Here is a 27311-nt window from a genome sequence, read left to right as displayed (position 1 = left end):
TGCACTGCAGAATACCAGTTCATAACTCGTATACTTGTCCATGGATACATAATCTGTAGAAATGAAACTAAGCCAGATACAGTGGCTTGTACTTGTCACCCCAGCAATAGGGAATCTGAGGCAGGAGGACCCTGAGTTCAGAGCAAACCTGGGCTGTGTAGTGAGTCCACATATGAAAAGATAAAAGAAAAATTGGGGCTGAGGGGATGGTTAAGAGCATTGGCTGTTGTTGCAGAGGGCCTGGGTTTAGTTCCTAGCACACACATGGAAGTTCACAACCACTCACGTGTAAGTAACATGATCTGATGCCCTCTTCTGGCCCCTATAGAACTGCACACATGTGGGGCACATGCATTCACACACACACACACATTAAATAAAATAAAATAAATATTTGATAACTGGAGGTAAAAATCACCTAGGTAGTTTAGTGTAAAGACCATTTTCTTTCTTAAATGTCCTTGGGACTAAGAGCCCTTGGCAGCTTCATCCTTGCCAGAGGCCAAAAATACAAAAGTGTTGAAGAGCTCTGATCTCTAATCTGGCTCTTAGAGGATTCCAGGGTTCCTGGAGAGACAGAATATAGCCATGAAGGCCTCTTAAGAGAAAACCCCTTCTGGTCCAGAGAATGTAGTCTCTGGCCTGGTGCAGCCCTCACATCCCAGTGGACTAGGGCAATCTCCTGGCCAAGGGACCAGCCACAGGGAGGGAGCTGTCTCAGACTTCTGATGGAACAGATGCGGATCTTCATCCTTGGTCCTAGGGGCCTAACTCAGGCTTCTTGAGCTGGCTGTTACTATACACAGGTGCCCCGCACTGTAGAAGTTTCTTGTTCCAAGGCAGGATAGAAGAAAGGAGACTACATCTCACTGAGTTTGAAAAAAAAAAAAGTGTTTAAATGAATAGGAGGGATTAGTAAGGCTATTAAATGAGTCTTTTCTACCAAATATTATGTAAACTGTTCTTGACAGGAAATTCAAATCTTTTTATCAGTCCCACCAAGTATGCAAATGTATTAATTCCCCCCATACACACACCCCCTTAAAAACCTTTGTTTACACAAAAGCCTTTCAACATTCTTGAGCTAAAGTAGCTGACCCCTTCCCCACTTTGTTTTCTTTGTGCCAATTCTTTTAAAAAACTAGCCGATCATGAAAGACCATGATGTCAGGAGCCCAGGCCATGGAGAAAGCCACTGTCACCTAAGCGGGGAGTAAAAGCCAGTGCACCTCTTGCCCTGTGTGCTTGGCTTGCTCTTCTTAGTGAGTTTGCTCTTCCTCGTGCACCCGCTTATCCAGACTAAAGTTTTGCCTTGAGACACTTTTTAAAAGTTCTCCCTGCTTGAAAAACAACAACAACACAGAAAAATCTAATTTAGAAATGACAAGATTAGTAAGAAACATAATTGAAAATTCTAACAGTCTCTTTCTAGTATATCTCGTTTGGGAGCTCACTTCTCACACAGTGGGAAATCACCAGTTATGACTTTTCTGTGTGTTTGACTGGGCTGGGTCCTTGTTTGTGTGTTTTAATTTTTAACACTAAAGAGAGGAACCTCAGGATCAGGACAAAATGTTTAAAAAGGTCCCCTTCAGATGCAGAGCACGGGCGAGAAAAGAAAGTCTTATCTGGGGACACCATGTCTGGCTGCAACTGTCTGATTTCTTGGATGGATGGGACGGGCAGCTCCTGGTAATTAGGTCTTGAAGGTCGAGTAGGGACACTACAGAGTCTTGCCGAGTACAAGACAGATCCACAACCAGGAGGGATCTATGGCCAAAACATCCCTGGGCCAACTGAGCAGGAAGAATGAAGATGATGCCGATTATCACAACATCAAGTGCAGACAGGGGCAATGAGTCTGAGCATAGGAAATGTCTCGGGATGAGTGAGGTGGAAGGAGATGAGGAGGACCTTCCAGTACCATCCACCGAAGAGGGTGGGGAATGACTGCCTTGCAAGACGGGGAGGGTGGAGAAGGGCCCACATTTCTGCCTTATTAAAGATTTTTTTTTATTTTTATTTTTTAATGTGTGTATTTTGCCTACACGCATGTATATGCTCTGCATGCATGCTTGGTGCCCGAGGAGGTCAGAAGAAGGCATCAGATCCCCTATTTCTACAAATGGTCATGAGCTGCCATGTGGGTGCTGGGAACTGAGCCCAGGACTTCTGCAAGAGCAGCCAGTGCTCATAACCACTGAGCCATCGCTGCTTGAACCATCAGCCCCATCATGTCCCTGCTTTAAATGGCATGCCCAGTTTGACCACATGAAATCCTTTTATTGCCAAGTGCTTTCTGGTCACAGCCTTCACTCTAGCAATAGAGCCATAATATTCTTGATGTCAATAAACATTTACCAAGCATATTAACATTATATCTATTGGACTGAGCCAATTATCATGTAGACCACATAATATCTTCCAAAAACATTATGTGCTGAGAGCATCTCTCGCATGAACTAGGGACCCAGTGATAACTGTGGACACTTTATTGCCAAAATGCAACTAAATTCACTTTAAATCTGATCCAAAAAAGATGGGCAATTAGAAAGAATTCATACTGACAGTTCAACACATAATAGTAAGAAGCTGGGTCTACACCATGTCACATGTATTGAATACCGTCACTCAGCAGGTCAAGGCAGAAGGTAATGTACTACGGAGCAAGACCCTGTGTCAAAACAGCTCACTAATATAATTACAATAATAATATAAATAAAATTAACTTTCACTTTCTTAACTGCATCAAATCAAATATCCATGGGGTCAGCGGAGAAATTAAGGATTCCATTAAAATCCTCCCCATCTTTCTCTTCTCTATCACGTTTCCCAAGTGCCATACGCACCAAAGTAACATCAGTAAGCATTCACTTAGCAACAACTTCAGGCTCCTGAATTGAATTGGTCCAGCCATCACCATGGAGATTTACTCGCACAAACGATGTTTTTCATTGAACTGACCAGAAATTCATCTTGTTTCAGTGCATAGTCTGATTTTATTTGTTCACAACTGTAGTTCCCTCCTATTCTATGAGATGTTAAATGTCTTTGAGGCAACTATGGAAAGAAGCTAGAGATGAGAGGAACACCCCATTGGTCTATCCTTGATTTGGAGAGAATCCTTAATTGTTTTTAATGAAGTCCATTAATAGATACAAATTGTTATGTAGTTGACTAAAAAAGTATCAGTTGTCATAAACAAATGTGGTTGGCTTTGTTTACTTGTTTGCTTGGTTGGCTGGCTTTGTTTTTGTTTTTTTTTTCTGGTACAATTTTTTGTCTCTTCTCCCTAGTTCTCAGCCAGTATCCGCCACACTGTTCCTGTAGAGAGAACGAACTGGAATGTATGAATGCTGAGTTAAAAGCTGTGCCAAAGGTTTCTAGCAATGTGACATTACTGTGAGTATGAGCCGAAGATTTGTAGCTGACTTTCACCAAAACCACAGAAAACCCTGTAGTTCCACAGTGATAAGTTATTAATAGTAAAATAATCAAATACTTGAAAGTACTTTGTAAAAGATTTATTTATTTGTATTTTATGTATATGAGTGGGGCCTGCATGGATATATATGCACCATATGTGTGCAGTACCCACGGTCATCAGAAGAGGGTGCCAGAGACCCTGAAACTAGAGTTACAGATGGTTGTGAGCTACTCTGTGGATGCTGGGGATCAAACCTGGGTCCTCTGCAAGAGCAGCCAGTGTTCTTCAGCACTGAACCATCTCTCCAGTCTCTGGAACTCCTAAAACTAGTCACCAATGAGGCTGACCTGCTTCCTCTGTAGGAAAATACATTTTAAATATGATCTCCTAGAGGAGCCTAGCTAATGTTCACCTAATGATCTCTCTCTGTGGCCTGGAGTGCTTGTCCTATGGCCTGGATGTGTCCTGTGACTGTTGCAGCCCTGCTGCAGAAGAAAGGGAGCAGACTTATGTCATCTCATTTTTTAAAACTGTTAATCATTCTAAGACTGCAAGGATAGGAAGATCCACAAAGCTAGCTGTTCTTCATTGTGCCAACTTTCCTGAATTTTGCAGAAAGAGATTTAAAGCCAGGAATCTGTAGTCACGCCCTCCTCAGGCATGGCCAAGATGGTTGGGATCTGGGGTGGTTACGCCCTCATTGGGCATGGCCAAGATGGTTGGGATCTGGCGTGGTCACGCCCGCATTGGTGGTTGATATCGTCTGTAGTCTTTGCTTTTAGTTGTTGTTATGTTTTGTTTACTACTCCAGAGACTAAGAGAGACGGTGAAATCATCACACCCTATGTAGTCTATTATAGCAACTGGCTAAGGAGAGAGAATGGAGATCAAGAAAAGTTTGGGCTAGCCTGGGGTATGTAGTGGGACACATGAAAGCTTGTCCCAAAGTAACAAGGAAAACTGTTTTGACTTTTATTTCAGATCTCTTAAGAAAAACAAAATCCATAGTCTTCCAGTCAAAGTTTTCAGCAAGTACACAGAACTCAAAAAGATGTAAGTAACTATAAATATATTCATGAGGAAATCGTGGTGATGTTTTCAGGTGCTTTTGATCTGAGAACAAAACTGAATAGTTTTTATACATGTTCCTAACTCTGGCCCTAAACTCAAGATTAGAAAGCAAAGCCCTGGAAAGGAGATTATGTTTCCACTTCACAGTTTAGAGTATGATCTCACTAAACCATTCTCAGAGCGTTGTCTTGAACTTGAGATAAAATATTTCAGTATGTAGCTTCAAGTCTTTCCTTAAAATATTATTTGCAAATGGAATTGCAAGATCAAAGGGGCGGGATGTGCTTTCTAATTTGGAAAAAAAGTAAAATCACAGGCAAGAATAGTCATTATGTTTAAGTTGTAGTGACAGGGTACAGCCTAACTCCCAGGACAATGGGAGGAAAACTGATGATGATGATGATGATGATGATGATGATGATGATGATGATATTAGTATATCTGGGGAGACAATACATCAATACACCCTAGTTATAAAATATAAATAGAATTCAGTGAGAAAGAAAGAGACCACAAGCTTCCAGCATCCAAAAGAAACAATAACTGAGACCAGGTCATGAGAGATGGTCTCTGTGGAAGCCCAGTGGTGAACCCTTGACCTTCATCCCAACACCCCAAGTTTCATGAACTATCACTTGATAGGACTCAAATGCCTTTGCTTTGCTTTTCCTTCCTCACAAAGCAATCTCATAATCATCACTTTCTTGGCTTTTTGAGATGGGGTTTCTCTGGGTAACAGCTTTAGCTGTCCTGGAACTCATACTGTGGTCCAGGCTGGCCTTGAACTCACAGAGATCCAGCAGTCTCTGACTCCTGAGTGCTGGGATTAAAGGTGTGCACCACCACCCAGCATCACTTTACTTTTTAAAAAGATTTTATTTGTTCGAGGCCAGCCTGGTCTATAAGAGCTAGTTCCAGGACAGGCTCCAAAGCTACAGAGAAACCCTGTCTTGAAAAACCAAAAAAAAAAAAAGATTTTATTTGTTTTTATTTTGTGTGTATGAGTCTTTGAACTGCCTGATATGTGTACCAAATGCAAGCAGTGCCCACAGAGGCCAGAAGAGGGCAACAGATCTCTTGTAACTGGAGTTACAAATGGTTGTAAACCACACTTAGGTGCTGGGAACTGAACATGAGTCCTCTGGAAGGATAGCTAGAGCTCTTAGCCACTGCATCATCTCTCCAGCCCTTCACTAATATACTTTATATCATCATACTGGAGTATTTAATGAGTCATATTGGATAGAGAATAAAAACACTTATACTGGTCAACATGATGCCTTCTATTGATATTGTGGATAGAAAACTCACAGATTCTCAATATATCGGCCATTTGCAGCTTGGGTGATTGCCTCCCAGTCCTTCCGAGCAGAGTTCCTCTGGGTCTCTAGAGATGCTACACCTGCCAAGAGTACCAATAATCAGTCTAGTAACAATATCAGCAAAAGAACATGGCACATGCTAGATCCTTGGCAGAAATGTTTTTATGTTTTACACCCAGCATAAGAGAGAAGTCTCTGGAAACACTATCAGTGATTCCGTGTTCATGAAATTAAGACAGGTACCCTCAGACAAGAGGCAGACCTCTGGAGGAAGGCTACCCCATAGAGCTGTGTGTGGGTGGACACAATCATCGTGCCGGCTTTGGTCATCATCTACGAAGTCCTACCCACAGTCAGTACCTTTCTGCTCCATCCTAGAGTGTCTGATCAGATTGCTATCATCACACTGGCATAGCTACACATTAGCCCTAGGCTTCAAGGGTCCTCTAAGGAGGAAACCAGAACCACAAAGCTTCTATGTCTTAGGAATTCTTAAAGTCACAAGCTCCGTTCATCAATCAATGCTGTGCTTGTGCCTGCACGCATGATATCCACCAGAGAAGCAATTTAACGGCGTCACAGAAAGAATGGCAAGATTTTTGTTTGACAACCTCTATTCAAATAAAGAGTCAACTTTCCGTCACTTACACAAAACACCTGAGACAATCAATTTATAAAGAGGGACGGTTTCATTTGATCACAGTGTGGGAGGTCTCGGAGCAGGACAGATAGGCCCTGTCCTGGAACCATGTGGTGAGACAAAGGTCAAACCTCCTTACGAGGAAACAGATGTGAATGAGGAGGAGAGAGAATTTGGGGGCCCACTCTTCTCTTAAAGGGGGATTGCCCCCAGTGACCTGAAGACCTCCCTGTGGTCCCCATCTCTTAAAGTTTGTGTCCCTCCCAATAGCACCCAGCTAAGAGGCAAGCCTTGAACACTTGAGCCTTCGGGGGACATTTAGGATCCAAACGCTAACAAATTCTATTATCAGGTATCCTAGAAGTTGTAAGAATTTCTAATTAGACCACCTTAGACATGAGCCAGCTGGCATGTACAAAGCTTAAGGAACTCAGTTAAGACCTAGAGTTAGCAAGTAGGAGCATCACAACCAGAGGCCAGGGCTTCTGATGAGCATGGTGGTACTTAACCATCGCAATGAAAACCTAAGGAGGGAGGAAAATTGGTCAGTATGGCCCAGAGCTTCCGCTGAGACAGACAGTCTTGTCCCAAGCAGGATTCCATCCTGTGCTTTTTATCTCCTGCTTGCGGAGACAGATGAGCAGCCAAGGAGGCATGGAGATCATTAACATGTTCAGACAGGAGCCCTAACACCGGACATCTCTAGCCAAGTCCTTCCTCACCCGCTGCCCACATCCCTACCTGAGGTAGCTGGTAGCCAATGGAAGGAAGACTATGGAAACAGTTGCATAATTCAGCTCTCAGATTTCCTCAGGGTCCAAAAGGTAGAGACTAACTCTCCTTGCTGATACACACTGTGTGTCGCCCCCGGGATAGCACAGAACTTCCTGTCCACTGAGTCTCCAGTCTAGACCCCTCCAAATCCCCACTGTAGAGTTGTGGTCATCCTGACCTGGAGGGAAAAACAATTCCTTCATCAAAATTTAATTTTAATCGCCAGATGCATGAACATTGCTCAACGGATGTAAATTTCCTTTTTACTGTGGATTTATTTCGTTATCCTAATAATCTCTTAAAGCTCCAGGATTTTCTAAACCTGAAGAAGAAGAAAAAGTAGTTTGAGATGACCTTTCAAAGAAATAAAATATAATTTATGGGGTTGACTCTAATGGTTTATCATCGCTGCCATGGAAACCAACAATGATCCTCTTCTTCACTGTAACACAAATCTTATTTAAAAAATTAGATATTTCTTCTTAACCTGAGTTCCTGTTAAAGGCAATCAGTCATTGGCAATGGAGCATAATTAACGGTGCCTGCCTAGCTCTAAAGTACATAATGTCACATTTAAATATAGTTTATGAACATGCAAGCCATTAAGATATTTATTTGCTTTAGTCTGGTACATAAGATTCTGGTGTTGCTGAAAGAGCCGGGATTTGTGATCCAGGAAGCTGCTCTTAGACAAGCTGTTCGGTGTGAGAGACTTTTAATGGACTCGTGTCTCGGTTTGGAATCGCAAGAGGCACCTCCTGCCAAATTGTCAGGTTTCCATTCTCACATTCTCTAAATGGCTCTTCTGGAAAAAGAAAGTCGACACCAAAGGAGAGGTCTTAAGTGTGGTAGTCTACGCCTGCGACCTGAGACTCGCAGTCTCTCCGCCGCGACAGCCAACAGCTAAATCTAAGACCAGGGCTCTCCATTATTTAAGGAACTGGATTCTTAAGTGATGTTGGTGAGAGGGGAACCGGCTGCAGGCAGTGAAGGAATAAGACAGCTTCGCAGTTTAAATGCCTCTTTCCTTTGGCTTCTGATGTAAAAGTACCAGGTGGCATTCGCAATTTGCAAGGGCACCCATCTCTTCACGAGGGAGGAAAAGCACGCGTTGCAGCGTCGGCTTAAAAATCATCTCAAATAGCCGGGCGGTGGTGGCGCACGCCTTTAATCCCAGCACTTGGGAGGCAGAGGCAGGCGGATCTCTGAGTTCGAGGCCAGCCTGTTCTACAAGAGCTAGTTCCAGGACAGGCTCTAGAAACTACAGGGAAACCCTGTCTCGAAAAAAAACCAAAAAAAAAAAAAAAATCATCTCAAATAATGTGGAACCGCCCTAACTGAGTAGTGGATTTTATATTGATGAGAAACTTCCGTGGACCTTTACTAACATAGTGTGTGCTTTTATCGTTTTCTTTGATATTGCCATCAAATTCATGATGTCCAGACAATTCTTATGAGGTTCAGAGACTGCTCTGTGTCCGTCTGTCCTGTTCAGGGTGGAGTCATAAGCCCAAAAAGGGATTTCTGTTGCATGTGTCTCCCCATAGACAGTGCAAGAAGGAAGCAGGCCTTGGGGTCGGCGGGAGGGGTTAGGACCCAGGGGTTCACACCTCCTTTCAGGTTTCCTTTGCAGTGCTGGGATTGGTGCTTTGTAGGTGGGCACCGGTGAGATCCGAGTGCCCTGGATCAGCACCGTTTTCTGTCGTGGGGGTGCGCATGCGCATGGACATGTGATTATTTTTGCCCTGAGGATGGCTAATAAGCTAGAAGCTGATCTTGGCTTTTCATCATGCTGCCTTGAGGCACAACGACGTTCAGTTCTTGTCATTTTTGTAACACACTCTTGATGCTAAGGAAAGGTTGGTGTCTATTGTGAAGAGATACCATAACCACAGCAGCGCTTATAACGGGGGTGGGGGTAGAGTTGGGGGGTGCTCGCTTACAGCTTTAGAGGTTTAGTCCATTGTCACCGTGGCAGGAGCATGGCGGCATGCAGGTAGACATGGTGCTGGCTACATCTTGATCAGAAGACATCAGGAGGTGTCTGACACTGAGCGATGCTTAGGCAAAAGACACCTCAAAGCCCACCCCCACAGTGACACACTTCCTTCAACAAGGCCACACCTCCCAACAGTACCATTCCTTTGAGCTTCTGGGGGCTAACTGCATTCAAATTGTCGCAGTTGGGAAGCTCTGACAGGGAATAATTGCAGTGCAGCAGAATAAAATTTAAAGTCTAGTTAGACACCAAATGCATGCATGTTTTGCCCCAGGTTTTACAGAAGGACACTGTAACAATTAGCACAGCCCTTGGGTAATATTGTAAGCATTGATTCAGATGGAAATAAGAGACATCAAAGCCATAGATAATGTAGAGTTGGCCACGTAGTTCAGTAGTAAAGCACACTTGCCTGGCCTGCACAAGGCCCTGGGTTCAATCCTCAGCATGGCATGTGCGTGCGCTCACACACACACAAGCACACACACTGTACAAAAACAAAACCCACTTACATAGTAGTCACTGCTATAGTACGGCTGTTTCCTGCCGCAGCCGGCCTTAGGACAGACGGATTCAGAGCTAACTTCCTATTGCATGTTGAGAATCATAAGGAAGTGTGTGTTCTTTCCACAGTTTTGTGACACATAGGCCTGAAAGCAGACATAGCATGGCAGCCGGAGTTTGGCAGCAGCTGGGACCCTGAGCACCTCGCTGACTCACTTGCTCTTGCTTGACCTAGAAAGGACGCAAAGGGCCCCTCCTTTGGACGTGAGAACACGATGAAGATAACCCAGGACCGAAAGGCTCAGCTTGGAGCCGAGACATACAGTAGAGGGACTGGTTGGTCTCCAGGGCCAGCAACTCCTACCAGCTAGAAAGGAGGGCTGCTGGAAGTCCTGACGGAATAAAAGAAGACTAGGTACACCACACACACACACACACACACACACACACACACACATCGCTATGCGTCAGTGCTCCAGACCACCGATGGCCAACCATATTTGCGTGCCTTGTCTTGCTTTGTAGCCACCATGTCTCCCGGCAACATAAGAACAAAACTTTGTGCTTTATGATCCGATTTTACCCTCTGCCTTCAGGCAGAAAGGGGGGGAGATCATTACAGAGCAGTCTATGCTGAAAGCCTATATACCGCAAGCACCTGACCTTCCTGTCTTGTCCCTACAGATACCTCCAGCACAACTGCATCACACACATATCCAGGAAAGCATTTTCTGGATTATACAATCTACAAATACTGTGAGTAACTCCTTCTTATGGTATCTTATGGGTATCGTTCGAAGAAAACACTACAAAGGCAGACTCAGGGGTGGGAGTGGGGAAATGGAAGATCTCTTAAATCTACAGAGGCCATATTGGGGCTGAGGATGTAGCTCACAGCGTTCGCCTCCTGTACCACAAAAAGGGACCTAAATTTGTCATTGTACAAGAATAATTAACTATCCAAAGTTTCTGTCTTTAATATTGTCTTCTTGCAGTTGGTCACTTCCACAGCGTCTCAGTATTTTATCCCCCGCCCCATAGCGCACTGAATATATACTTCTTCAAATAGTAACGTACCAAGACTGTGACCAAAAAAGGGCATAAGTAAGAATTGCTCTACATATTTAGCTGCCTTTCTTTCTACTCCAACCGAATGTAGGATCCACCAATATTGTTCTTGGCCACAGCTTGCCCTGGTCGTAGTGTGACCCAGGCGGGCTTGTAGTTACGCGCACCTCCTGGTCCTTCTGGCCTCTGCTTCAACTCCTTCGGAACGTGCTTGTAACAGCAGATACCCAGACCTCAGAATCGAATCGGTCTAATTGTACGTGGCTGACTGTGGCGTGGCGTTTTCCTGATGACCTCACCCGTACTGTTTTTTAGATATCTCAGCCATAACTGCATTACAGCTCTCAGGCCTGGACTATTCAAAGACTTGCATCAGCTCTCTTGGCTGTAAGTATCTTGGCTCTTCTCTCTCCTACAAATGCTCCCTAGTTTTAATGATTTACCACAATGCTTGGATAGTTCCCAGGCTGGGATGTCTCTGGTTTCTTCTGTTTCTGACTCACATGTAATCTGATGTATTTTGTCCAAGGAATTCAAACCTGAGTACGGCAGGCGATGGTTGTATGGAAAAGAGATCTGGCCGTGTTCTTACAGGGGAGCCTCGGCACCCCACGGCAGCCCTGCCAAGCCAGGCAGCCATCCAATGTCACCAAGAACGGAAAGTCCTTGACCCCAGTCCTGTTGACATCTTGACTTCTGTAATTCTTTGCTCGAAGCAGAGAAGACACTGTGTTCCATGCATGGCAGGAGGCCTCCACTCATTCGAGGCCAGCCATGCAACTCCTCTCTAAGTTGTGTCAACAGAAAAATAGCTCCAGGCATTGCCAGGTGTCCCTGGAAGGGGAGAACTGCCCTCTGTTAGAAACCTCTGAGTTAGGAAGCGAGAGGTCCAGGGCTTGCTCTGGTCCCCAGGACATTCAGAGAAAGGTTGGAGGATCTAGTAACGTCTGCCATTTTTCCACTTCTCCTCTGAGCCAACAGCTCCATCTCCAGTTATCTCTCACCAGCTGCTTGTGTTTCCCTTGACACAGTAAGCAGAGTCATAGAAGGCTCTGTGTTTGTTGTGTGCGGATTGATGTGGCTCCTGGAAAGTCCGGGGCTTCAGCTCCGTCTAGACCTAGTGTGAACCCGGTCCTGGGCTTAGAGTTGCAGCCAGCTCCCTTATCATGCCAGGCCTTGGTTGTAGTGGCTCCTTCTTTACATGGACTGTTTTGAGCATCGTCACATAATGAACATGAAGGGCTCCTGTCACATAGAAGGTGCTCTCGTGGCTCTCCGCTCCAGGTCCTAAGTGCCATGGACTTCTGAGAGTACAAGGTGGCACCTGGTCTCTAAGGCCGCTACCTCCCCTTGCCTCAAAACAGTTTCAAATAGTGATTGTTGGCTGTATGGCATGCTTTCTCCTCCTCCCTCAAGGCTCCTTACAAATGGGCTCCTGCCTTTTTGTTCATTTGCAGACGTTCTAGAACGCATAATCTCATCACGAGATCAAAGAACTATGATTTCAGGGCTGGAGAAATGGCTCAGTGACCAAGGGCACTGGAACTAGGATCAGTTTCCAGCGTCCACGTGGTTGCTCGCAAATCTGTAGCTCCATTTCCAGGGGATTTGATCCCCACTTCCAGCTTCTGCGGGTACCAGGCATGCATATAATGTACAGACTATGCTTCCAGGAAAAACTCACAAACGCGTAAAACAAAAACACGTTTTAAAAACTGTGACTTTCTGGGAATTGTGCTACCATTTACTCTTTTGGAAGGGCACACGATGGCATTTGTTAAAGGGCCACACCTGCCTGTTGGTGCTGTCTTCATGTTATCCCCCTCTTCCTCAGAAAACAGATTCCCACTGGAAGGGAAGAAAGAAAAGATAGGAAAGGAGGGCAAAACCTGTGCAATCTCAAGCCAGACAAAAGATCCCAGCATGGAGGGGGTACAGGAAGCCCCACCCTCTGAGGAGCTATTGGTAATCAATAGCTATTGGTAATCAATAGCTCTTATGAGAGGGAGAACTGGTTTTCTTTAGGGGTGTGGCTGTGGGCAGGTTCACCACGCCCCGCTGGGTAGTCCCACACCAGAGGGTGTACAGGCGGTACATACTGGACTGGAATAGAGTTAGGGTAGGTATGGAAGGGAGAGGTGGATCTGGGGAAGGTTGGAGGAGCGGGAAGGAATGTGATCAAAATACACTGTATGACATTCATAATGATTTAATACAAGCATTTTTAAGTAAAAAAATTAATAGTTTTTTTTAAATAGAAAAATTAGCACATGATAAGGATAACCCATCTAACCAGTCATTAAGGGAGAGCATCTTCTAATTTTCCTAACTGATATATAAAAGCATTGAAGTTGTTCATAGTAGCAGGTACTGTGGGATGTCCCAACATATGCAAGCACTGAGCCATGTTTAAATCTGGTTCAACACAACTGCTTCTTCAATCATGTGTTATTTCTTCTCTGTGATGAAGACATGAGATCCCCTTCTAGCTTCTAGAAGGGAATAATAGTTCATAGCTGTTATGTTATTCGAGGGCGAGTGTGTGACCCCCCCTCCATTCAGCTGACCAGCAGGCAGGGTGCTTGTGGGGGCCATTTCAGCCAGTCAGAGCTCCTCAGGCAGGTGCAGAGAGCAATCCATTCCAACTGGGTAAGCGCTACAAGAAGAGCTTCAGAAACTTGGAGAAAACGGTGCCCTCCCCTTCTTAGAGTGAGGGCAAAGACACCGGTGCCCCATGAGGAAGGAGTGGGCCGGGCGATGGGAGAGGCAGGTTTCTCGTGGTCCTCTTATATTTTCCCGGGGTCTAGTTCAGGAATGTCTCTAACATTGGAAACATTTTGATGTGTCTTGTCAGAATTTTGGATGACAATCCAATCAGCAGAGTCTCGCAGAGGTCCTTTACTGGATTAAGCTCCTTGTTCTTCTTGTAAGTATCCGTCTCTCTTTTGGCACCCTTGCCCTTGAGAAAATGTGTTCAGACCAAAAACATCAAGCCCATCTTTGCTGAACTTCAGGTGGTAGTTACTGTTGCTAAGTCAAAGTGAACAGCTGAACCAATTGTAGTCACTGTTGCTAAGCCAAAGGCAACAGCTGGACCATTGTAGTTACTGTTGCTATGTCAAAGGCAACAGCTGGACCCATTGTGCTATGTAGCCTAAGCTTCCTGTTCAATGCTGTTTATCTCCTGTCATTTCCTAAAGCACCAAGTCATGTTTCTATGAGCACTGGTTGATCATAGAAATTGTTTCTATTTCCCAGCATCCTAGTTAAACTGTATAATAGAATCTCACAGGAGCAGGGTCCAATTCCATTTTTAAGAGATTTGTTTATTTTTATTTCTTTGTGTACAAGTATTTTTGCCTGCCTGTTTGTCTGTGCACCGTCCGTGTTCATGCAATGCCCATAGAGGCCAGATGATGGCATTAGATCCCTTGGAACTAGAGTTACAGGTGGTTGCGAGCTGCCATATTGATGCTGGCAACTGAACCAGGGCCTTCTGAAAGAGCAGTCAGTGCTCCTAATGACTGAGCCGTCTCTCCAGCCTCCAACTCTATTCTCACTCAAGGAAATATGCTTTCTCCCAGAGATAACCAATGAAAACTCCAAATCTGGGCCCTACTGACAGATGTTTTCATAGCTGTGTTTCCAATATCCTAGGATGTTAATATCCTAGGATGACTGACGGGCAAGGGGTTGCTGTGTTCCTTTCCACTGGGTGACGCGACATCATGCCTGGTCCATTTATCAAAGGGACTACAGCATCATAAATTAATCACGGATCTTAGCATGCTCATGAACTGTTTGCTCTTGATAATTCCCCTTCCTGTCACATCTTAGATTTAATGCAGTTTTCAGTGTGGTTTTTTTTCATGCTATAAATGACGAATGCATCCCCGAGAAAACATCTTGAGAACCTAATGGTGCTGGAAATCGTTACAAGCTTGCTGCACACAAGGAAAACGATCCTGTACTTCATGGTTACTGTCGGCTTCTTGTTTTAGTGTTACCTCATAAAATTAAACTGAGCAATAATTTGCTTTCGGATGTACGCTGTACACGCACAGCCAAAGACTGACGGCACCCGGCCCTTAGGCCTTGCCATACACACACTTAAAGCACTGTTTGGAAGGCACACTTATATACAAAGTCTTCATCCTGAAATAGAAATTATAGAAGACAATTTTCAAAATGGTCCAAGAGAAAAACTACTCTCTTCGATGTGGCTTAATCATTTTGTATCTAATTGTTGTTTTCTCTGTGCGGAGGTCCATGGTGAGTAACCAGCTAGAGGTCCTTCCTGAACGTCTGTGTGCCCAGATGCCTCAACTCAACTGGATGTGAGTATTTGTTAGGGATTAAACTTGTTGGATGTTAGGATTAAGGAGGCTAGCCACAAACTGAGTTCATAATTATCTTTAAAAGCCATCGAAGATGTCTCTCCCAAATCCACATCCACTGTTACTATCTGTTTTTAATGACCTTGTAGGGAGAGGGGAGGGTAGGAGAGGGTCAGGTGGGTGTGCTCAAAGTACATTATACGCGTGCATAAAAATGACCTTACATAAACTTGTGAAATAAAATGATAAAATGCCTTTTGAGAATAGCTGGAACACAGCACTTGGGAGGCTGAGGCAGGAGGATTGAAAATTTAAGCCAAGCCTGGGTTACATAGTGAGTTCTCTGCCTCAAAAAGAAAACAGAAAAGGGGGACTAAAGAGATGGCTCAGTGGTTAGGAGCACTGGCTGCTCTTCCAGAGGTCACAGGTTCAAGTCCCAGCACCCACACAGCAGTTCACAACCACCTGTAACTCCACTTCCAGGAGATCTGATGTTCTATTCTGTTCTCCGCAGGCACTGGACACATGCCAAACAGACATTAATACAGGCAAGACACTCCTACACGTTACATAAAAATATACAAATCTTTAAAAACTAAAATAAACAAGAAAGTCCTTGGAGTGTCCCCAGATGTGTAAGGTGGCACTCAGCCGTCTCCTGCCAACCTGCACTCATCGCAACTCACGCCCTGACATTGCCGTTTTCTGGTCTTTCTTTTCACACCCAGCCTAGTCCCCTGAGTCCACTTCAACTTGGTTTGTCTCCTCTTACTTGGTCCAACCAAACTGTCAAACAACAACGAGTGCTGAGAAGGGACATTTCAAAGTCACCGCATGTGTATAACGCAGAAGGGCTTCCTAGTATTCCTTATTACTAACCTCGTTTATCATCCCTTCAGCATCTCTCTGGGCATTGTCCGTCCCTTGCCCGTCTGCTCTTTCGAACCCCACTTCCTCCACATGCCCTTCTGTCTAGATGTATGGAGTAGACCCTGATTCTACGCCCATCTCCATGCTCATGAGCTTCTTGAAGCTGGGAAAGTCTTCCTCCCTCATCCCTTCCAATGTCCACTGAAGCATCACCTCCAGGATGCCGTACCACACACCATCCAGCTTCCATGGATGCCTGTGTGTTTCCACTGCCCCTCACAGGGATCTACCATGCCCCATCAGGTCTAAGACCATGCCCACCACATGGTAGCTGATCAGTAAACCCTCAGTACATAGAAGCACAAAGCCACTCCCACTTTTTCTTGCCTTGTCACAACTACCTGCTTAGGAGGGTCATGATGCCATCACCACCCGCTGTTCCCTGCCAGATACACCTCCCTGATTTCCTACAGCAACCCAAGGTTGTCGTGGTCATCAAAAACATACATCACCGCCGTAGTTCTTCTTATGGTCAAATAGGTGACTGGGTCCCTGTCAATCAATAGAATGTCAGTATCTCAGCTTTCACAGTCTCTTAACTATGAGGTGGGATTGTGTTGATTTGCTGACTCCAATTTCCATGTGCTTATTTCTACATCTCTCACCAAAAGGACTCTAAGAAACAGAGGTTTCATGTAAGTGTGCCACTATTAAAAACCACAGAAACGATTATCTGAAAACCATGAGAATAAAACACGTCAAAAATTAGTCACAGGCTTTGGTGGCTCACACCTGCAATCCCATCACTCCAGAGGCAAGAGGCAGAAGGATCAGGAGTTCAAGGCCCTCCTCAGCTGTCCAGAGAGTTCAAGGCCAGCAGGCAACATGAGGGTGCTAGAATTGTCTAGTACCACTGCATGTAAGGGGGAAAAGGAGGAGATCAGGTGATCAAGGCCAATCTCAAGTCCAGAGAGGCTGAGGCCATCTTGAGCTCCTTGAGACCTAGTGTCAAAAAAGCGTAGGAATTGAACACACACACACACACACACACACACACACACACACTACAGAGAGAGAGAGAGAGAACATTAGTAAAAATGCCTGCTTTTCCTCATCCCTGCCTCATCACACTGCTAAAAGTAAGAATTCCAGAAGGTTCCAGAAGGTATATCCAGAGCATGTAGGGTGGCAGATGTGCCAAGGATCCAGCTGGTAGGAAGGAGTCTCCCTGTTCGTGTTCTTTGGAGTTCTAAGGACATTTCTGAGTAGCTCAAAGAGTAGGGCATGCTAAGAGGAGCTTCCGATCCAGCAGGTCTGGTGTGGAGTCTTGAGTCTACACTTATAGAAAGTTTCCCAGGCTCAGGGGTCAGGTCCTGCCATGCTTGGAGTTGTCTTACAGAGGCATTAGCATTCCCGGGACAGTGTAGAAAGAAAATCTTGATATCACAGACCGAGATTTATGTCCTAAGGTTGGTGAACAGTCTGTGCCAGACAACTTTAGCCTGAGCTTCCTCTTCACCCAAACATTGACTGACATGGGAGGGAAGTGGACCGTGGTCCGGATTGCCACAGGACATAAGAGTGTCTGGGTTTCAGAAAGATCTGACTGGGAAAGGCTCTCCTGCCATGCACCAGCTGTATGACAAGCTGTAAACTAAATCTCTGAGTATCCCAGATGCCTGCCCCACCTGTTGAATAGGCGGTAATGATGCTAACCCTGAGGGACACAGTGGTAGACACGCAGGGCAGTACCAGCCTAGGGATGGCAGTGGATGGGATGGGGCCAAGGCTATACCGTCTTAGTCTTTTGTGTGGCTGTGGGAAAACACTGTGACCACAGCCTCTTAGAAAAGAAAGAGTTTACTGCGTTCTTACGTTTCCAGAGGGCTGGCATCTGAGATGCCAGTGTGGAGGCAGCAGGCAGCAGGGGGCCAGAGCAGCGGCTCAGTGCCCCCTCACATCTGGAACCACAAACAGGAAGTAGAGGACACATGCTAAGTGGCTAGCTTTTTGAAGCCTCAATGCCCAAACCCCAGTGACATACCTCCTTCATCAAGACCAAATCTCCAAACCCTCCCCCAAACAGCCACCAACTGGTACCAAGTAGTCACATGACTGAGAGTTATTAAACCACCACCTAGAGCTAACAGCATAGTGCCCATCCCAGATGGACTCTCCCATCCCAAATAATTAGCTGCTCTTCCCTTTGTTGTTCTTGTTAATTAAGTTTTAATATCAATTGGGAAAAAAGGAAGCATAATATTAATTATAGAAATGCCACAAAAATTAGGAAAGATATATGGCAAAAAAAAAGAATGAAGGAAAGATAAAATTCAGAACTATTCTGTCAACAGAAAGCATCCCTAAGCAGCTGATTTATACAAAGGTGTTTGAAGTGTTTTCCCTCCGTGGCTTTCAGGGATCTGGCAAACAATGAAATAAAGTACCTAACGAACTCCACCTTCCTTACGTGTGACTCGCTCACGGTTCTGTAAGTACGAGACAGCCCTGTCCATGGGGAAAGTCAAGGAAAACTCTGGCCATGGATTCCAAAAGTACTATTTTGTTTCCAGCCTTGATGTGAAAGTTCAATAGTGGAAAGGGGGAGGGTGATGTATTTATTTACCGTGAAATGAAATCCTTTTCGTAAAAGTGGCTAGATTCATCAAGCTAGGTCTTACACACACACACACACACACACACACACACACACACACACACACACACGCACACACATACACACTGAAGAAAGTGGGAGCACTCTTACGCATTCCAATTGGCCAAAGATTCTAACTGGTGATTCTGATTACTGATTGCGCCCGTCCTAGGGGTGGGAAGGGCAGATGAATTGGCCAATTGACACATTTGCTTTGGCAAGATAAGAAACACAACTAGTTTATGTGGGCGTTGTAATTGCAGTTTTGTGGAGAGAGTAAGCACACAGCAATGCTTGATGATTAAACGGGTGGCTAGAGAAAAACGGGACAGAATTTAAAAGGGACACTTATAAAAATGATCAGAAATCAAAGAAAATGTGACTTCACAGACCACACTCAGGTGTCTGGAAGCACACCCAGCAGTGCTTCCTAAGGGACATGGGTATGACTTTCACCAGGGGGGAACATCTTGTCTGGCTCGGGCTCCCACTGAGCCCTCAAAGGGGGCTTATTTAAAGGCACCTGGAGCAGCGGCATCTCCCCGCTGGAAATGATTGTGACTGAGATAGAAACCCCCAGTGCTAACTCTCACCATGTTTTACAGGTTTCTGCCTAGAAATCAAATTGAGTTTGTTCCAGAAAAGACATTTTCTTCATTAAAAAATTTAGGAGAACTGTAAGTAGCATAGTCTCCGGGGAAGAATATGGTTGCTCTCTTCTGAGATCACTAATCTAAAGGATGGGGGAGATTATGTTTCCTCTTGGAGCAATCAAGCTTCCATAGACTATTAGATATTCAAAACCAAGTAAGGAAACCCTCGTGGTCCTGAAGTCAAGAGGGCTTTAAAATCATACGCTGGGATTGACAGCGAGGCCGCCTGTTCTACTGTCTTTGACTGTTTCCCTTGGGTCAGTTTCGTGTGTACGTGTGTTGGGAGCTGGGTGAGCCTGTTAAACACATGGCTGGAATTTCACTTACAGTTGCTATGGCTAACTCTCATTGGATGCTGGATGAAGCGGGGCGTAATTGATGTGTTGTAAGCTGATTATATCCGACCAGAGGGATGACTGCTCTTAGTGTCCCCAAGAGGTCATGACTTCTGTAGCTGAGGCCAGGAAGACAGGTCTACAATGAGAAAAAGTTTTCAGACACCTCACATAGCTCTCTGTCCAAATACATGTTTTATAACTTTAAGACTTTGGAAACATCTGTTTAGCCCTGAATTCACTGCTGCCCACATAACGGAATCATTGAACGTGAAAATTAAATCTGAGGTATGACACACCACAGCAAGTACGATGAAGGACTCATCCTGCTGGTGGGGACGTTAAAAGGGCCACTGATGTCTTAAGCAACCCTCCTCCATTTCTTATGCCTGGCTCTGGAGGACTGAGGCGAATAACTCAATAAGGGTATTTTTTAAATAATTATAATAATTCCATAAATTAATGGGTATCATGAATAAAATCTAAAATGACTTGTATAGACAATGCTCCATTCCGGAACTAAAAGTTATTTTGTGACAAACTGCTGCAGACAACTCATTCAGAAATGAGTCTCTTGGGGACTCACTCTTGTTCCTGTCTGATGAAAGAATATGGATGTGGGTTACAGAAACTGGAGGCAGACACCCGGGATGGTAAGGGGCTTATTGGGTGTGTATGTGTGTGTGTGGTGTATGGTGTGTGTGCATGTGGTGTGCGTATGTGTGGTACGTATGTGTGTGCGTGTGTGTGTGCATGTGGTGTGTATGCATGTGGTGTGTGTATGTCTGGTGTGTGTGGTGTGTGTGTATGGTGTGCATGTGTGTGTGGTGTGTGGTGTGTGTGGTATGTGCATGTGTAGGGTGCATTGTGGTGTGTATGCACGTGTGGTATGTGGTGTGTGTGGGGGGGTATGTGTGTGTATGGTGTGTGTGTGTATGTGTATATGGTGTGCATGCATGTGGTGTGTGTGGTGTGTATGTGTATGATGTGTGTGTATGTGGTATGTGTGGTATGTGCATGTGTGGGGTGCAAGTGTGGTGTGTATGCATATGTGGTGTGTGCATGTATGGTGTGCATGTGTGTGGTGTGTGCATGTATGGTGTGCATGTGTGTGGTGTGTGCATGTATGGTGTATATGTACATATGTGGAGTGTTTGTATGCGTGTATGCAAATGTGGTCATTCTAGCTAGAATTCTCCGTCTTAATGATAATTGCAATGCCCTAACAGCAAGTCCTGAAGTCGGCTTCCTAGCCCTCCACTCTGTGCTCATGCTAAGTTTTCTCAGACCCTGAGCCCTGCTAGAGTCTCTGAGGAGACCCCACCAGTTCTCACCTGGTCTGTGCAGATGATCGACCCTCACCTCCCTCTCCTAACTCCATCCTCACCTCCCTCTCCCAACTCCATCCTTCATCCTCACCTCCCTCTCCCAACTCCATCCTCACCTCCCTTTCCCAACTCCATCCTCACCTCCCTCTCCCAACTCCATCCTCCATCCTCACCTCCCTTTCCCAACTCCATCCTCACCTCCCTCTCCCAACTCCATCCTCACCTCCCTCTCCCAACTCCATCCTCCATCCTCACCTCCCTCTCCCAACTCCATCCTCACCTCCCTCTCCCAACTCCATCCTCCATCCTCACCTCCCTCTCCCAACTCCATCCTCACCTCCCTCTCCCAACTCCATCCTCCATCCTCCTAACTCCTCACTTCCAGCTGTTGTCACTATGACTGTTTATCTGCTTGTTCTCCAGTGCCAGCCTCACCAAGGAGACTGATTTAAGGAGGGTTACCAGCCTCCTAGACTGGGTCCCTGGAATATGACATTTCTAGACCCATCCTCAGTGATTCCAATGCTTCCACTGCACTCTGGGAAATAAGACCTCGAAACTTGCGAATGACCCTAATATCCTGTATCTTCGGACCCTTCTGGTTGCATTTTCCCTATTTTTTGTCTTCCACCCATGCTGAATCATTTGTGGGTTCCTGAAGATGATACACAAGCCCAAGCATGGGTTTCTCTAGCTATGATTTACTCTTAACCCTAAAAGTTGCTCTTCCTTTACTAAATCTAAAATCCAGTCCTGGGTCTTTGTCTGGCACTTCCTAATTCCATAACCAAGACTGATGGCTCCACCCCTTATCATTTATCTTTTCTTATTTTGTGTCTTCCTTGTCTTGTAATATCGCTGCATTTGTCCATTTTCTGTCCCTGTAACAACATAGCTGAGGCCTGGGACTTTATGGAAAAAGAGGTTTACTTAGCCTACACAGTTCAAAAGGCTAGAAATCCAAGACCAGTCAGCTCCATCAGTGCCGCCTCTGGTGAAAACATCGCGATGAGCATGTGCGGAGGGGGTCACTTGGTGGAACCAGAAGTGAAAGAGAGTCAGGAGTCAGACTTCCGTTGTTTTTTTTTTTTTCCTTTTTTAACTTGTGCAGGAGCTACCTGGAATCCCTTAAAACTACGTCAGTATTTTCCGAGGGTGTGCACACAGAGGCCTAACCATTCCTCACTAGGCACTTCCTTTTGAAGGATCCACACCTCAACACTAAACCACACCTCCCCTACATGACCAGCAGAGGAGCAAACCACATCAGAACATAAACCTTGCTGTTCCTACAAATCAACTTCCTTAGGGAAAATCCTCTATAGTTATTTTGAGCTCCCCCATAGCTATTAAAATCTCAAGAATAGTTAGGATCTTATACTTCAGGAGCTAGAGAGATGACTCAGCAGTTAAGAGCACTGGCTGCGTGTCAGAGGACCCATGTTGGGTTCCTGTATCCACATGGAAGCCCACAGCAATGTCACTCCAGTTCTGGGGGATCTGATGCCCTCTCCTGGTGACGATTAGCACTACACCCACATGGTAAGCACACAGACAGGCAAAACACCTATACACATTTTTTAAAAGATCTTTTGCTTTATACCTAATTAGGCAATTGTCCACAGGTTTTGTCTTTAACATCATCTCTACTTAGAGATGTTTTAGGCCTTCCATCGATCTGTGTCTCCAATTGCAACAGATCTCTTTGCCACACTCTCTAGAGTGACTGCTACCCTATGACTGTTTCTAGATTGGACCATGGTTTCATATTCCATTAGAAATACTCAGTTTTTCTTGTGCAAACCAGAACTATATAAGAATGTAATTAAAACCACCAGGGGATGTAACAGAGCACTTGACCAGCATGCACGAGGTCCCAGGTTCAAACCCCAGTAACAGGGCTGGGAGCTGGGAGCTGGAGAGCTGTATTTAAAACATATAAATTTATCCACTCAAGATTGTCTGAGCAGATACTCAGAGACTGCCACTCATTTAGATGGAATGCAAAATAAATAGAAGATGCAAGTCTTGCCCTCCAAAAGATTAGCTGGACAGACGTATGTGGGCTAAGTGGGAATCCCAGGAACGTGGCGGGTAGAAGTGAGCAGGGTGTGATTAAGACAGGAAATTAATCGAGGATCCCAGAGCCAGAATGTATTGGCAAAGGGGTGAAAGGAGATTCCAGAGAGGAACTGGATGAGCCTCATGCAACACGGTCTGGCAGTGATGGGAAAAACCCCTCGGTTGACTCACGGGCATGTGTCCTAAATTCGTGGCCTGATTGAACTGGATTTGTATCTTCTCTGGTATCAACTGGGAAATGGTAACTATGGGGGGAGATGCCCATGCTCTTTATCCACAGTGTGACAGTTTTTGGTTTTCACTGTCTTCAACAGGGACTTGTCTAGTAATATGATAACGGAACTACCAGCTCACATTTTCAGCAACCTGCATCTTCTCCAGAAACTGTAAGTCCCCACCTCATCATCAGATTTAACAAGCGCATCTTAGCCTTCCAAGATAATATTAACAGCCATACTTATCCTCCCCCTCCTCTAATGATAAAAAAGGAACCTGTCGTCCAACCCTCTTCTGTATATCCACAAGAACCAGTTTGGAAGTCTCAAACAACTTCAGTCTCTGTAAGTAAAGCTCTCTGATTATGCTGGCTATCACTGTGGCGAGGCTGTCTTGCCTAGTGATGGGTTTGATTCTAAGTGGGTGTTTCTCATGCTGGAGCAGGAGTCCCCAGGAAATCCTGACTGTCCCTGTCCACTGTCGGTTATGAACTAACTCGTAGCAAAGTTGCTGCTGTGACCACTCGATTGTGCAGCATCTATCTGTGCTTGAAGCTGCATACGCATCCATCCTGAGGACTGCACTCGTAGGGAAAATCTAGTCCCAGAACCTTCACAAAGAATTATATATCTAAGAGTTTTGTTTTGGAAAAGATTGGCAAAAATAAATTCTCTAAGACTTCCTTCTTTTTCTCTATCCTCTCTCCCTCAGAAACTTTAGGATAAAAAGTGGTGTTCACTTTTTAATAAATGAAAAAATTCCCATGGAAATGAACATTCAAACAATTGATGCTGTTTGGTATTTTATAGCTTCAACCAACTTAGGTTCTGTTGGTACCAAAAATCCTGCCAATTCTTTAAATTTTGTGATTCCTCTCCCCTAGGTGACCAACTGTTGGCTAAAGTTAATTTGTCAGACCAGAAACCATATTTTATTATCTATTTCAATCTAAAACATTTTTTGACTCCTAAGACTGATGTTTTTGCTTTGTTTCGCTTGTTTGAGACATAGTGACTTTGTTTGTTTGATTTTTTGAGACAGGGTCCTCCCACAGCCCAGGCTAGCCTCAAGCTCACTGTGCAGCTGAGGATGACCTTGAACTTCTGACCCTACTGCCTCCACATCCCACGTGCTAAGATTACTGGTCTGTTCCAACACACCAAACTCCTTCCAAAGACTAATCATCAGCACCACATTTCTTTTTGTTAAATAAATTTCAGTCAGGAACTAGCAAAAGATTTAGCGTTTTTTAGCCAACATTAGTGAGCATTGGCTGGTGGGCAGCATGGCCTTTACCCTTAGGAAGCTAGACTGTAAATAACCAAAATTTATAAATATATTATTGTGACTTTTCTAAAGACTTATTATTTATTTATGTTGGGGGTAGGTATGTGGACATGCGTGCGTGCCAGTGGCTTTGGAGGCCAGGGGAGGGCATCAGATCTCTGGAAATGGAATTAGGGAGGACTGTAAGCCACTGTGTGAGGGTTAGGAAGTGAACCTGGGTCCTCTGGAAGAGCAGTCAGTGCTCTTAATCACTGAGTCATCTCTCCATCCCTAACCTGTTATTTTTAAACTTGAAAACAGACTTCAGGCTATGGACATGGTTCTTTCGGTGGACAGTGCTATCATATTTCTTTATAAATACTCAATTTCTTGTGCAAAGCGGTCCTATGTTGGAAGACATTCAAAGCGCTGGGGAATGTAGTTCAGTGGCAGAGAACTTGACTGGCTTAAGCTTCTAGGTTCACTGTACACATTTCTAAAAGGGAGGCTATCCAGAATGATCCCTTTCCAAAAGCAGGAGCAGGTAGGTCCACATTCCTCTCTTTGTGCTCTCGTTTATTTACTGTCTGACTTTTGTTTCTAAGATTCACTGGTACTCATATTTCACCTTGGACGTCAACTCATACATTGCACTGTCATACAACCAAGATACAATGGCTCTATGTTGTAGTGGCCACACAGTCCACATAACATGTCAATGGTGGTAGAGAAGGAGAAAGCTGGAGAATAGATGAAAGGGGTTAGAAAGGGGTGTTTTCCCAGAGGGGTCACTGTAGTAGCAGTATCTCTTCAAGTTTTGATTCTGGTCCAGAGAGCAAGGGGACTCTTCTGTGAAAGAGTCACTGGGCCAAGGAGAACTTAACTCAAAACAAGGTTGTGAAATCTTGATTCCGATCAGAGGAAAACAACAGGATAAAAGCCTGGAATTAAAGGGCAGCTTCCCAGAGCTCACTGCAGAGCCGGTTCCCTATTTGCTCTGGGATAGGTCGGTGGCTCCTCCTTCGCACTGCCCCGAAGGATTTCGAGATCCTTAAGAAGCGCCCGGATAATTTCAAAATGTCCGGATGCCTGCTGGAGCCCTTTGAAGATGTGTTCTAGAGCCTGGAGGGACAAGAATGATGCTTCCTCTGCGGTCGGAGTAATGAAGATCCAGAGCAGTTGACTCTTCCCACTGCCTCTGTGGTTCCACTCCAAAGACGCACAGATCAGGAAAATGCATGTTCAAGTCAGGAGTCACAGGGGACTCACTTGAGTGGCGTTTTCCAGTTAGAAGTGCTAACTATGGAATGAACCATGGAATGAATTTCCATGGCAGTGTTGATTAAATCAAGGTATACAAATCATGTTATACTTACATCAGACACCACTGCCATTTGGTCTATGGATTGTTTGTTTGTGTGTTTATCACTTCTGGTGCTGGAAGCCAGAACCTTGTGTTTGTCGGGCAAGCGTGCAACCACTGAACCCACACTCTCCCAGCTCTTTGCCATTTCAATATATATTAGAACATAATTCTGCATTTAGGTAGTAGGAAAGCTCCTACTTAAGGAGATTTTTATATTAATGATAATTTTCTCGGAATGTCTGCTATGAAATTTTTATCCATATTTGAATTGGAAGCATCAACTTTAAGATGCAACCAAAAAATGAAATAATTTCAAAGTTTAGCCCTAAAAACATTAAACCTGTTGTATATATTTTCCAGAGACCTGGAAAGGATAGAGATTCCAAACATAAACACAGGCATGTTCCAGTCCATGAAGAATCTTTCTCACATGTATGTATGCCTGAAGGGGTGGAGGGAAAAGAAGGCATGATGAATTAATTCAAATATTCTCATGCTCAACTGTCTAATTATCACTGAACTGTGTTTGTATGCAACAAACGTCTTCTTTTCTATTGAGAACTTTTTAATTTTGTCACCTTTGGTCCCTGTTCAAATAGAGTTCAATATAATGATGTGCCGACATGAATGACCCTTCTCTCTGGAAACACGATGTTTATCCAATTGAGGCCCAATAAGAGATCAGGGTACCAGAATGCCACACATTACATCAAATGAAGTCCCTGGCTAAAGGGTACTCAGGAGACCTGGAAACATTAATTCACTTCACATGAGTGAGCAGTCGGCTGCTCTAAGATTTGGGCTTTGTAGATTCCAGGTGTTGTTTCTCTTATTAAGTGCACTGCAAAATGGAGGTAATTAATCTTTATCGTAGTTTTGTTAAGTCCTTGAATATATAAGACTAAAGTGCACTGTGTAAGTTGTGTTCATGTATGTGTTTTTTTTTAACATGATCATTTCGTTCTCAACTGTATATATGTTCCTAATTTCAAAATTAACCATTGTCATCCACAAAAATAGGGAGGACTCGATGTAAGATCCCAAGTTGGGTGCAGCCAGTCGATGAGAGTGTTGATGTGAATTCAGGTGCTTTTTGCGGGGAGAATACTCTGGGTCTATCTGGGCAGGTGTGGTGCCTCAAAGACAGGTGTCCAGTGCGCATCCAAGAGCTTTTGTTCTCCTCCCGGGGCACCGCTAGATAAATAATTAATGAGGCTATTCTTTACTCGCTGCAGGCGGGAGGTGAGTTTTCCTTAGAACAGAGAAATCCAGCCTTGTCAGAGTCTGGTGAAGCTGCTTTTCCAAAGGCCACAGTCGAGGCCCGCAGAGGGACCAACAGCAAACACAAAACGAGCTAGCTCAGCTACATCCCTACTGGATGGCCTGCTTTCCTTCCC

At 44.7% G+C, this 27311-nt stretch overlaps 1 protein-coding gene across 1 annotated transcript in view; it reads left to right on the top strand.

Moving 5' to 3' along the window:
* Rxfp2 (relaxin family peptide receptor 2) overlaps positions 1-27311 on the top strand; it is a 41534-nt gene that overhangs the window by 8304 nt on the left and 5919 nt on the right. The window contains exons 5-15 of the mRNA XM_042055855.1: positions 3297-3402; positions 4409-4480; positions 10422-10493; positions 11121-11192; positions 13660-13731; positions 15071-15142; positions 18432-18503; positions 19274-19345; positions 23381-23452; positions 23555-23626; positions 26275-26346. Of these exons, the coding sequence (XP_041911789.1) occupies positions 3297-3402; positions 4409-4480; positions 10422-10493; positions 11121-11192; positions 13660-13731; positions 15071-15142; positions 18432-18503; positions 19274-19345; positions 23381-23452; positions 23555-23626; positions 26275-26346 (826 nt within the window). The remainder of the gene's footprint in view (positions 1-3296; positions 3403-4408; positions 4481-10421; positions 10494-11120; positions 11193-13659; positions 13732-15070; positions 15143-18431; positions 18504-19273; positions 19346-23380; positions 23453-23554; positions 23627-26274; positions 26347-27311) is intronic.

Source organism: Arvicola amphibius, chromosome 10 (assembly GCF_903992535.2).
Source record: "Arvicola amphibius chromosome 10, mArvAmp1.2, whole genome shotgun sequence".
Lineage (NCBI taxonomy): Eukaryota > Metazoa > Chordata > Mammalia > Rodentia > Cricetidae > Arvicola > Arvicola amphibius.
The sequence above is the reverse complement of the archived record's forward strand: the minus strand, read 5'-3'. Positions and strand labels throughout refer to the sequence as shown.